At 36.0% G+C, this 13,530-nt stretch overlaps 1 protein-coding gene across 12 annotated transcripts in view; it reads left to right on the plus strand.

Moving 5' to 3' along the window:
- The window catches only part of HMBOX1 (homeobox containing 1), a 162,803-nt gene that overhangs the window by 125,801 nt on the left and 23,472 nt on the right, over positions 1–13,530 (plus strand). For all 12 annotated transcript variants that reach the window (XM_009243663.4, XM_009243666.4, XM_002818960.6 and 9 more), the window contains exon 6: positions 2,812–2,965. In XM_009243663.4, the coding sequence (XP_009241938.1) occupies positions 2,812–2,965 (154 nt within the window). The remainder of the gene's footprint in view (positions 1–2,811; positions 2,966–13,530) is intronic.

Genomic DNA, 13,530 nt, shown 5'->3' on the forward strand with positions numbered 1-13,530 from the left:
TCAGCTCTTCTGCTCCAGTGCATTCATAGCCATAGACAATCTGTAAATGAGTGAACATGAGCATGTTTCAATAAAACTTTATTTACAAAAATAGGCAGCGGGTATAATTTGCCAACTCTGTTTTAGAGTGGGCTGTAAATCTCTAAAGCATTATATGATGACAAACTTGTTTAAGCAGAAATGTTAAGTAGTTAAATATTTACTTTCCATCACATGCTATAGGAAATCACATACATATTAAAGGCTGAAACACAAAATGAAAGATATAAAGATACTGTGAGTGATACTCAAGCCTATTGGCCATAATACAAAAGACTGACAAATTTAACTATATTAAAATTAAGATCACAAAACACACTACAAAAAACAAATGACAGACCAGAAAAAAAATTGCATTCTATATGACTAGCAATTGCTATGATTTCTCTGCACCCATAAGAAGAATAACCCCCCCAAAAAGGAACAACAGATAGGAATTCACAAGAAAAGATATAAATGGTCAATAAACAGGAAAAGATGCTCATTCTTATTAGTAGTGAAGTCTCTATATTAAACGGAAATTTTTTGCTGCCAAATTTATACATTTGAATAATTAATAATAGTGTATTGGGGGATAAAGGGAAATAAACAACTGGGGATGATTGTGATAATTTTTATTAGTTATCTATTCTTATACAATAAATTACCCACAATTTAGCAGCTTAATACAACCAGCATTTATTATGTCATAGTTTTCGTAGATCAGGAATCCAGGAGTGGCTTAGCTGGTTGTTTCTGGCTCAGAGTTCCGTAGAGGTTGCCGTCCAGCTGTCAGCCTGGGCTGCAGTCATTGGGACTGGATGGTCCACTTGGAAACTCACTCATGTGGATGTGGACAGGTCCCGGGTCCTCACTGCCTGTTGGTCAGAGACAACAGTTCCTCACAACATGGGCCTCACCATCCACTGCCTGAGTGCACAGCCTAATCACGGTGCAGTGTGGGAAGGGACTACACAGAGGTGTGCAGACCAGGAGGCAGGGATCCTTAGGGACCTTGGAGGTTGGTGTCCACACTCCTGTGCTGGGACTGAATGTCTGAGGCCTTGTTTCTGTCTATCACCTGGTTTCTGCACTTCTCCATGTGGCGTTTGCTGTGGCTACAGTGTCCAAGATGGCATTTTCTCTCAAATGCTGGCACCTGAGTAGAGTTGGCACAAGCCCCTGGGGACTGTCAGAGCATCTTTCACTCCACGTAGCCTCTCCACATGGCTATCCTGGGCTTCCTTACAACATCATAGTCTCAGGTTAGTCAGACTTCTTATATGGCCACTGGTTTCTCCCAGAGCCAGCATTTTAGGAGACCTAGGCAGAAATTTCAAAGCATCTTATAACGTAGCCTTGAATTGTTTAGATTTTCTTGCTCAACAACCTGTCACAGGACTGGCCCAGATTCAAGGGCATGATTAGCCAGAGGTATGACTTACTGTGAGGAGCCGTCTTTGAAACTTGTCCCAGGAAACCATGATTGTGAAAGGTGATGCTGACGTGTTCTAAAAGTAGTAGCAGTGCAAGGAATAAAAATTGATCTGATACTGGAAATATTTTGAAGATAAAATGAACTTGCCTATGAATTAGTTATGTAGTATGTGGGATAATTAGAGAAGTGAAAGATTAATTTGAGAATTTTGAGCTGAGCAGTTTGAAGAGTGGTTATCTATTTACTGAGATGGGAAAGACTGCAGGACAATAGGTTTGAAAAGCAAAATCAGGATTGATTAACATTCTGGACATCTGTGTAAGAGAATACATCTAAAGATATAGCTATTAAGAAGGGGATCTACAATAGATCTGTAAGTCTTGAAGTAGAAATGCTATCCATGGTATTCTTTGCAAGGTACAATAAAGAGAGTATTAATTCTATTAGGAAGAAATAAATATTTATTAATATTCATTAACATAGAATTAACATATTTATTAATATTTGCATAAACCTACATGTTCTAACGTGTCTTTCTAGACCTGTGTTAAGCATTTGAATTAAACCACAGGCAGAGAGAATTTTTTGAAGGTTTTTGATTAGAAGACTGATATGATCATAATTATGTTTTGGGAAGATGAATTTAACAGTGTAAGGAGTGAAAGAAGAGTGGGGTAGCCAGGGACTGAACTCTATGAAAGCATACCAAGTTACATTGAAAGTCTGTGAAATAAGTTCATGGAGGTCACAAACAATGTTGCTTTCCTGGTTTTATTCTTAGCTTCTAGCCTAGAGCAAGCCACTTGAAAGGGATTTGTTAAATGGTGAATGAATGAATAAATGCATCATTGGCAGTTCAAGCTATTTGAGAAAAGAGTAATCTGAATTAGTAAAATATCTCAATTATAGATATTTTTCATTGAAATTTTATTATGTTCAGGAGGTAACAGAACCTAGTATAGTATCAACAGGTAGACTATGGAGACTTGATTTAGTTAGTAGACAAAAAACACATCAAATATCTTATTTTCTTTCATGCTGTATTTCACTCTTTAAAAAAAAAAAGAGTTTACAAGAATTAGGGTTATTTTAAGTTTATCTCCTACCTGCATAAATTCCTCAAGCTTATAACTTATTTGAATGGTTAATGAAAGATTCTGAACATCTGAGGTATATTGTTCAAAAAGAGTATAACTATCAAGCAGGAATTTCAAAAGAAATTTTTCAGAGAAAGATACATTGATTAAGTTGTCACTAAGCCAAAGACCATACTTCCCTAGTCCCATCGGAAGTAGATGTCATATTGTTTTAAATAAACTGCAAGATATTTGCTAAAAGTGTCTTGTTTATTTCAGGCGCTACACTAAGTATGAGACCAGCCCCCATTCCAATAGAAGACCCTGAATGGAGACAAACGCCTCCTCCAGTCTCTGCCACATCTGGTACTTTCCGGTTGCGACGAGGGAGTCGATTTACCTGGAGAAAGGAGTGCCTGGCTGTTATGGAAAGGTATGTGTCTCCTTTTTCTATGAATAATCTCCCAAACTTAGGGAAGACATCAACTCTGAATAGACTGGGACAGTTTTCATTTCAAACAAGTAATTTGGTATCTTGGTTCTATCTCTAAAAGTACTTTAGAATATCATAAATGCTGTATTATTGAAATAAGGTGATCTTAGCATTGAGAATTCATAAAGCTGGAGTTAGCATCTGTCAATTTATTTTACTTATAATAGTGTCCCCAGTAATTTAAGAAATGTTGGAATAAATATTTTTTGAATTCAGATCTTTGTATTATATTTTGGAAAAACTCTTTGAAGTCTTTTTTTCATCAAAAATATTGAATAATTGTATAGGAGACTACTGAGATTTAACTTTCCTTTAATAAGGAGTATGGTCTAAGTAAGCTTTGTCCCAAAGGTTAAAAATACTTATTTTTGACTTTGTTTTAGTAATTATCCTCTCATTCTATCACCAGTACCTGATCCATAGTAGGTACTCAGTGGTTTTTTTTTTTAACCTGAATTTGACCGTAGCTTCAATTTTCCCATCTGAAATGGTATAAATTAATTATGATTGTGAAATGTTTGGCATACTTAGCATAGATCCTATAGTAGAATTATCTTTTTAGTCTACTTGTAAGTGATGTTTACAGAATTTTGTTTCAATGGAATTTTGTTTATATGCGGTTAGGTAATAATGTTCCAGCTGTACATTTTTCTTATCTGACCTGACTAGTAGAATTGGTATATTGGACAGAGCACTGGACTCAGAGTCAGAAGACCTACAAACTCTCAGCTGTAACTTCATGTCTAAAATGAAATTCTTTGATAGCCAATATGTCATCTAAGACTTTTGCCATCTCTCATCCTGCTACTTTCTGATTATTTCCCAGCTCATGAACTTCAGTACCTGAAAGAGAGGGAGATTTAAAATGCCGAAATTCAGATGTTTTTGTTCATGTGATATAGTTGAAATTAATAGGTTTGCTTAAGGTGAAGGTGAGATCCAGTATCCAAAATGAGACTATAGGTTATCCACTGATGTTGTCATCTATTCCTTTCCTTGCTCTCTTTATTATAGATAAGAGCAGAAGCCATTTATTGAATAATGAATCCTTATATGCTTGAGTCATTAAAGTGAAAGAATGAGACATTATTGTCCTGGAGACCTGACATTTACAATCTGCTCTACTTTTCTCATCTAGAAATTTTTATTCTTTTTGAAAATTTCTTTAGAACTTGGCACACAGCAGATGAGAATTAAAATAATGTCTAACTTAAATTGCAATATTGTACATTTTCCTTTAGGTATTAGTTTCTACCTGGTGCTAAGTTCTAATTGTGCTAGTGACTTAGCCAGTTAGTTTTTTTCATGAAAATACCAGTATATATTTATCACAAAATGTCAGCATGAGAAAGAATTAAGTTAAAAATTGATGACATTAATATCAATAGGTGATATTCCTAATGTACTTTCAGAGTTGAACCTCAGAGACTTAGGGATTCTTATTTTTCTTGGCAACGAGAATTAGTCACAGAATCACAAGGAATTTTAATTAAAAAGATATTGAGCATTTACCCTGACGCCTATTTAGTCTTAATTTATGTTTTTTAACATTAATTTTAATTAATAAATGGCTTTATCTAATCCAGGAGTTGGTTATCTTTGGCTTAATTTTATGTTACCTGGCACAACTAGAAAGAGGATGTGGTTTATGCCAATAGTTGCAAAAGCACAGAAAGCCTTTCAAAATACTTAATAGTACAGAAGGTCACACAGTATGATTTTTGTTCTGTAACAATGGAACTTTTTGTTTTCCAAAATGACATACAAAATTCCTATCCTTAGTATGACACATATTTTTTTCCTTGACTGAATGAGTAAATAAATACATATGCATAGACTGTAAAACCAGCAAAGTAAGCCTTACTCAAATGTTAGTATAAGATAAAAGTAAGGCTGGACATGGTGGTTCACACCTATAATTTCAGCTTTGGGAGGCCAAGGCAGAAGGATCACTTGAGGCCAAGAGTTTGAGACCAGCCTGGGCAACATAGCAAAACCCCATCTCTACAAAAATTCAAAAAATATCTGGGCGTGGTGGCATACACCTGCATTCCTACCTACTCAGGAGGCTGACGTGAGAGGATTGCTTGAGCCCAGGAGTTTGAGGTTACAGTGAGCTATGATTGCACCACTGCACCCCAACCTGGGCGACATAGTAAGATCCTATCTCAAAAATTGAAATGAAATTTTAAAAAAGTAAAAAATTATTCCATTCTTCATACATCAAGATAAATTTCAAATGAGTCAAAGAAGTGAATCCATATAAATAATAGAAGAAAACATGAGTGGTCCCTTCATATCCTGGCAATGGGAAAAATATTTCCTAACCGTGACTCAAAATCTAAAAACAATAAAGGAAAAGATTGATAAATATGATTACATAAATTAAAAGAAAAACTTTGGAGGGAGTAAAAGCTGAGCAAAGTAAAAGACAAATTGGAAAAAAAAATTGCAACTTTTATTATCCCTAATAAAGAGCTCTTAAAAGACCAATAACTCTATCCTTTTTGGGCTAAAGGTAGGAGAAAAAATGCAAATGGTCCTTGAACATATGAAAATATGCTCAATCGGCCGGGTGCGGTGGCTCACGTCTGTAATCCCAGCACTTTGGGAGGCCGAGGCGGGCGGATCATGAGGCCAGGAGATCGAGACCATCCTGGCTAACACAGTGAAACTCTGTCTCTACGAAAAATACAAAAAAAAAAAAAATTAGCCAGGCATGGTGGCAGGCACCTGTAGTCCCACTTACTTGGGAGGCTGAGGCAGGAGAATGGCATGAACCCAGGAGGCAGAGCTTGCAGTGAGCCGAGATCGCACCACTGCACTCGAGCCTGGGTGACAGAGCCAGACTCTGTCTCAAAAAAAAAAACAATGCTCAATCTAATTGATAGTAAGAGAAATTCAAATTAAAGCTACATTGAGATACTGTATTCTTCACTTATTACATTGACAAAAATCCAAAAGTTTGGCAACATTTTCTGTTGATTGGGCTGTAGAGAAACAGACACTCTCATACATTACTTGTAGAAATGCAAAATGAAACAACTTAATGGAAGGGAATTTGGCAATATCAAGGAAAATTACCTATGAGTTTACCCTTTGACTTGGCATTCCTACTTCTAGAAAATTATCTTAGGGCCAGTGGGTCACACCTGTAAATCCCAGCCTTTTGGGAGGGCTGAGGTGAAAGAACCACTTGAGGCCAGGAGTTTGAGACCAGCCTAGGCAACATAGTGAGACCCCATCTCTATAAGAAATACAAAAAATTAGCAGGGTGTGGTAGGGCATGCCTGTAGTTCCAGCCACTTGGGAGGCTGAGGCAGGAGGATTGCTTGAGCCCAGGAGTTTGAGGCTGCAGTGAGCTATGATCACACTACTGCACTTCAGTCTGGGTGACAGAGAAAGACCCTATCTCAAGAAGAAAAAGAAGAATCTTAAAGATATACTGGCAAAAATATGAAAATATAACAGCACTGTTTTTACTAATTTCAAAATACGGAAGATGACCTAAATGTTTATTTGTAGTAACTATGTCAATAAATTATAGCACATCCATGTATTGGATGTTGAAGCCCATGTAGTGGAGTACTATGCAGATAAAGAACAAAAAACTCTGTATACAGTGATCTCCAGGATATAACATTAAGTTTAAAACAAGTCAGAATCAACTGTATATAATACAGAGCTGTCATTTATGTATTTGCTTATAACTTATTTTAAAATGGAGGAATAAACCGTAAAATAAATGGTTATCAATAAAAGAGAAACAGCTTAGAAGAGGGAGAGGTAGAAGCTAGATTTCTCAGAAAATACTTTGTTTTGACCTGTAACTAAATTACATAATTATACATCAAAATTTAAAATCAGGGAAAAAATGGGGAGGGGGGAAGGTGACCTTTAAAAAATAACTAAAATGAAACCTGTATATCAAAATAGTCCCTTAAACACCCAAGAATTATCTCAAATGTGTTTATAACACAGTAATTTCACTATACTTCCCAAGTGGGAAACAGCTTAAGAATAAAAAGAAACACCAAAAAATCTTACATTGTTTCTACTAAATTTGGTATTATAGATATTGCTATTCAGGTACTATTTTTATTTACATAGCTAGATAGGTATAGATATAGATGTAGGTACAGATAAAACAAATAGGCATATTAAAATTATTAGGAACCAAGATTGTCAGTGCAAAGGAAAAGAGAAATATAAAATCGAAAGATTTAAATAAAACACTGTAGTCTTCTGTATGTTTGCATAGAGATAGAAATTTATCTTGATTTAAAAAAAAAAACAGCCTTAATGAGATACAATTCATCTATTTAAAGTGTACAATTTAATCCTTTTTGGTGTATTCACAGAATTATGCAACCATAACCTCAGTCAGTTTTAGAACATGTTTATCAGCTCCCTTCCCTTTTTAAGACAGGGTCTTGCTCTGTTGCCCAGGCTGGAGTTCAGTGGCATGATCATGGCTCACCGCGGTCTCAACCTCCTGGGCTCAGGTCTTTCTCCCATCTCAGCCTCCTGAGTAGCTGGGACTACAGGCATGCGCCACCATGCCTGGCTAATTTTTATATTTTTGTAGAGACAGGGTTTTGCCATGTTGCGTAGGCTGGTATTGAACTCCTGGGCTCAAGAGATCCACCTGCCTCGGCCTCCTACAGTGCTGGGATTATAGGCATGACCCACCGCTACAGCCCCAATTTTAGTAACCATAAGATTGATCAGTGAATTCAGTGTTACCTTCTTGATTCACTTATTAAAAAATCCCCTATTAACCATCTACCTAATAGTTTTAGAGCATTGATTCTTAAATCTGGATGCATATTAGGATCACCTGAGGAGCTTTTAAAACTATCAGGGGGCCTCACCCCTGATGGACTGAATCTTAATCTCTGGGTATAGCGCCTAGGCAGAGATATATTTTGAAAAGTTTCCAAGTGATTCTGAAGTGTAGGCTGGACTGAGAATCACTGTTTTGTTATCTATTGACGATTGTTTCCCAGTCATTTTTCCATAAGGAGTCACAAGTTGTTGTATTGAAATTTGTTTATTTCTTGTACATTAATCAGCTGGAATTCTTCTGTAAAGAACTTTCCCTCATCAACAATTTGGTTACCCTGAAATGTACTCCCTCACAAATGTGTGGCGGCAGGGAGGGAGCTAACGTGTAAGTAATTATGGAACTGAGACATGAATGCTGTTATGACAAAAAGAGCATGTAGAGAAAAGAGGAAAACTACACCAAAGTGGTAACATTTTGGCTGCATTCAGATGAGGGATAGGAGTTCATGAGTTAGAGAATCTGAGAAAAGGCATTATAATGTTAGGAGCATTCTTACTTCGATTATTCAGAACTTGGTTATACTGTGCATTCTATAATTAAACAAGCACCGTGCTTAATTATACTGTAAGCGTTGGCATTTGGGCCTTATGTAGGAGATGTATCCGATTAGATTGGTCTGTTAGATAATAGTGGTAGGAGTGTGGATAATGGACAAGAAATCAATCAAGTATGTATTTTAACACATACTACATGCATATAATCAGGGGGAAATAAATGTAAAATAAAATGTAAAATGTATTTAAGTTATAATATCTGCCTTCGTAAATCTTAAGGCAGTAATAGCTTACATTTGAATAGGAATTTAATTACTATGCAGTTACTGATTTTATTGATAATTATATGAAATTATTTTTATTTAATCTTCACAATTATGTACTGTAGGTATTTTATTATTTGCAGTTTATATATAAGAGCCTCAGAGAAAGGAAGTCACTAACCCATACGCAAATGGATTAGAGCAGGGGTCCCTAACCCCCGGGCTGTGGACCTCCACACAGTAGGAGGCAAGTGGCAGCAGAGCAAGCATTACTGCCTGAGCTCCACCTGCTGTGAGATCAGCAGCGGCATTAGATTCTCATAGGAGCTCGAACTCTATTCATTTTCATCCCTAAACCACCCTCCCTACCCCCGACCCCATCGGTGGAAAAATTGTCTTCCATGAAACTGGCCCCTGGTGCCAAAAAGGTTGGAGAACACTGGATTAGAGGAGGAATAGATGGAGGCCAGCTTAGGAAGCTATTAGAGTAACCTATGCATGACTGCTGAGGGCCTCAGCTGTATTGTAAAAGCAAAAGGATAGAAAATGGATAAAAAGTGATAGATATCAGGAAAAAATGGAAGAAAAACAATCTAACCTAGTTACACAGTGAATGACAAAGCAGGAAATATGTAAGAGTTTAGCATAGTGATAGTCAGAGAGCATCTGGGAGACAGTACCTGCCATTAGAAGATGCTTTCACTTTGGGCAAATCATTCAGCATCTCTGGGCCCCAGTTGCCACATTTATGAAGAGTTAAATATCATCATGAAGTAAAAAGACAGACTTCAGAGCCACACAGACTTAGGAATTAGTCACAGCTTCACTTTATGTTAATCTGTGGGAATTTCAGCTTTCTATAAAGTGGAGATGGTTATTATGAGAAGAGTTATGAGAATTATTTGAGATAATATGTGTAAATCACACAGTAGAATGTCTTTCTCATAACCATTGTTAGACCAGTGTTCTTTTTCCATCTAAGCTTCTTTTAGTTTAATGCTTTAACTGTGAAGTCACCTCAAGATTTGTGTTAGGAGAGTTCAGTGGCACTAGAAATGGAGATTTGGGAGTCGTCAATATATTAGGTACAGTTAAAGCCATGAGTGTGAATAAACTCTGGTTAAATATATCCATTTATACAGTTCCTGCATTTTTGCAGTGAAATGTGGCTGGAGAAAAACTTAAAACCCTGCTGACTGATCTCATTTTAAATTCATGACCACTAACCTCAAGTGGATCTTTAATTCTGCCAAGCAGAATGAATACTATACCTTTCTGGTTTATTTTTTCCCACTCTCCTGTAAGATTATTTCACACTTTCTTCTCTCTGTGCAAACTCCCCATCCTCATTCTCTCATGATGACCTTGCCCATCATGAAAGGAAATGAGGAAAATAAAGCAGTCAGAGGGGACTGTCCACAAACTACCTACTTGCTACCATGTACACACACACACACACACACACACACACACACAGAGTTTTCCTGCCTCTTAACATACCCAGAGCACTTCAATGATATGTATATTTCCTAGCGTGTGTCTTGGTGCATCATTCATATATATGTGCATTTTCTCCTTCTCTGACCTCATTCCACTGTGTATTCCACATATTTGACTTTTAAAATATTCAATTCCAGAAACATTTATTGTCACAAAGGACAATATTGTATGATTGCATTTATATGAAGTATCTGGAGTAGGCAAACCTATAGAGACAGAAAGTAGATAAGTGGGTTACCTAGGGCTAGGGGAGGATAGGGGTGTTGGGTGGGGGATGTGATGGCTAAGGGGTGTGTGTTTCTTTTTGGGGTGATGATTTCTAAAATCAGTTGTGGAGGTGCTTGTACAACTTTGTGAATATGCTGAAAACTATTAAATTGTATGCCTTAAATAAGTGAAGTTTTTGATACATGAATTATATCAAGCTGCTTTAAAAAAAAAGCATTTATTCAGTGCACTGTTAGAAGCTTCACATATACTTACCCTCCATATTTAATCCTCACTGCAGGCCTGGTTTTTCCTTTTTCTAATGAGGCAGTCAAGGCTCAAAGAGGTTGAATAACTAACTTCCTAAGACCACAGAGCTAACAAGTGTCCCAGTCACATGTAGATCTTTAGCCAGTGCTATTCACAGATTTGAGTTCTTATTAACTAAGAAGAATGTTATTTTAATTTGGGTATATACTGATTGTTTTTAATTTGTGGACTTGGGCTTCGTTAACTCTAAAGTCTGATGTCCCTAGATTAATATATGTTACAACCTTCCATTTGTTTAAGAGCATATGGGGATTATAACAGGGAAAAGATGAAACAAGAATGGCAAAATGGTTGTTAATTGTTGAAGCTGGTTTGTAGGGGGTTGTGGGTTTATTATATTTGTGTGGGTTTAAAATTTTTATAATTAAAAAGGATTTTTTTGTTTTTAAAAAGAGGACCTGACTAGATTTTAATGGATAAGATATATAATTGACTAATATTTATTCATTTTTTTAATAAAGCATTTGCTGTGTGTTAGCACTAACCTAGGCTTACCTTAAGTAGTTTACATATTTTCAAGGGGGAAAAAAGTCATCTATAGTGTATGTCTGAAATATCTGCATGTGCAAATAATGTGATTCTACATGCTCAAACGTGATTCTACAAACCTAACTGTCCATTTGTTCATTCATTCAATGAAGTACTTAAGGGCTGTGAGGCAAAGTGCTAGGGATAGAAAGAATAGATACATTTAAGGGTGAGAAGAGTGAAAGGAGTAGATCTGAAGAGAAGGTTTTTGTCAGAAATGTTGGAGGCTTCATGGCATAGGAGAGTGACTTCTAATGTACTCTTTCCTTACTAATCTTTCAGCAATTTGGGCTAGATATTCCTTTATCTTTGGAAACAGGTGTGTCTCTGGAGCATTAGCGTATGTGACTGGGACACAAAAGAATAAGACCTGGCTATTGCACCTATTCTAGTCTCACGGGAGGAAGGTAAAATAAGCCTCCAAATCTCCTTATAGGTTTTTCAACCCAGCTGAGCAAGAAGGAAAGAGAAGCAACAACTTGGAAAAAAGCTTTGACTGGATGCAGGAATAAATGTGAGAATACCTAGCAGTGATAGGTAGAAGCAATAGAATATAGTGGTTAATAGTACCAGCTTAGGGGCCAAATTTGTGTGGAAAGGTTACTGATTGCTATAATTTTTAATCAAAGTGGCTGAATGATGACCCTGTATTTGGGTGTATCCAGGAACATGCAAATTAAATGCTAATGAAGGCAAATGAATACCTCTGTTTGTGTTTGTAATTAAAACTGTTGCATGTTTTTTTTTTTATGGATGAGTATATTGAATATGTTTTTTGTTATTAAATTCTGTTCATGTTCATCTTCAGTGAGCAATATAAAACAAAATCATTAGTAAAGCCTAGAACCCTCTGAAATTATACAGAAAATATTTTGTTTTTGTTGTTTTAACCCCTGTCAGTCTCCAAAACAGCTTTAAAAAATTAATCCAAAATATGCTCCTGGGCAAGTAATCAGCATTAAAAATTTTAGCTTGAGAGTATCTCTTTCCCCCAAATTTAAGCATCTAAAAATCAGGTCTTAGAATAAAAGTGTGTCTTCATGAACAAAAATAGCATCACAACCACAATACTATAACGAACCAAAATTATATCATAGTTTTAAATTTGGTGTCACTGCTGTTAACCTGACATGTATATAATCTGAATTAGAGACATGCATCTCTAGTAACCAAGTGGATTTTATTCAAGGATGCTATACATCATGGGAGAACTAGCATGGAAGAGACAAATCAGCTTGTAAAGCGATTTCTAGAACATTGCTTGAGGTTTCTGTAATTTAATTTTCTTGGTCTTTACTGCATTTTTGAATTCTTCCCAGGACAGTTTATTAGTACATAGACTTTGGTTTCAGTCTCTTTCCTTTCTCCTTTTTACTTTTAATTTTTTCAGTGAAGGTTAAGACTAACAGTTCCAGAAACTAAATTCTATATTTAACTGCAGACTGGGTGTAGTTCAGACAACTGCAGTGCAACTTGCCTAGTGTTTTGCCAGTCATCAAAACCCTCACCTGCAAAGAACATTCCTTTTCCTAGTCTTCTGACTCTGAACTATGCTGAGTGATGATAGGATGATCTGTAGTAATACTTTCATATGTGTAAATAAAGACAAAAGAGACTCATAGGTTCAAGCTTCAAGTGACTGTGGAAGATCAGTTTCTTCTGTGTTCTTTTATAGCAATCTCTGAATAATATTAACCTGCCCTATTTTCCTAGTGTCACTTCCTGTTATTCTTTTATTACCTTTATTAACCACTGTGAGATTTTTTAAATATTTACCCAGGAAGCTCTCTCTACTTCTGCTCTCATTTCATGAAGCTATGTTTTCATTTAGTATATTTTTTCTTCTTGTTTGCTTTATATAATTTGAGACTTTCTTAATTGTCATTTAAAAATGAAGAAATAACTTCTAGTAGGATTTTCCCCCATTAAAAAAACACTCTACTTCTTGAAGAGAATCCTGTTACTTTGCAAAATGCAAAAATAATCATGTTTTTCTTCCTTAGCAGTATCCTCAGTTTGTTATGGCATTGTGATAGTGACACTATTTTGTTTGTATCCTTCATTATTTTGTATAATGTTCCAATATTTATATCACTTATGCAGAAATCTATGGAGTTAGAGACCCTTCTAATGTCAGTAAGATTACACCTAGCCAGAGAAATAATTAGAGCAGAAATACTTATAAATCCTTTCTAATATTGCTCTTCTGAAAAATTAAAACCTATCTGGATGTTTCTTTGGATAGCAGCTTGTGTCATGTGAACAATAAGTGACTTTTGCTCTTGTTGTACAAAAAAATATAAATTGCATCTACTGACCACTGATTCCATTTAA

Source organism: Pongo abelii, chromosome 7, assembly GCF_028885655.2.
Source record: "Pongo abelii isolate AG06213 chromosome 7, NHGRI_mPonAbe1-v2.0_pri, whole genome shotgun sequence".
In the NCBI taxonomy this organism is placed as follows: Eukaryota; Metazoa; Chordata; class Mammalia; order Primates; family Hominidae; genus Pongo; species Pongo abelii.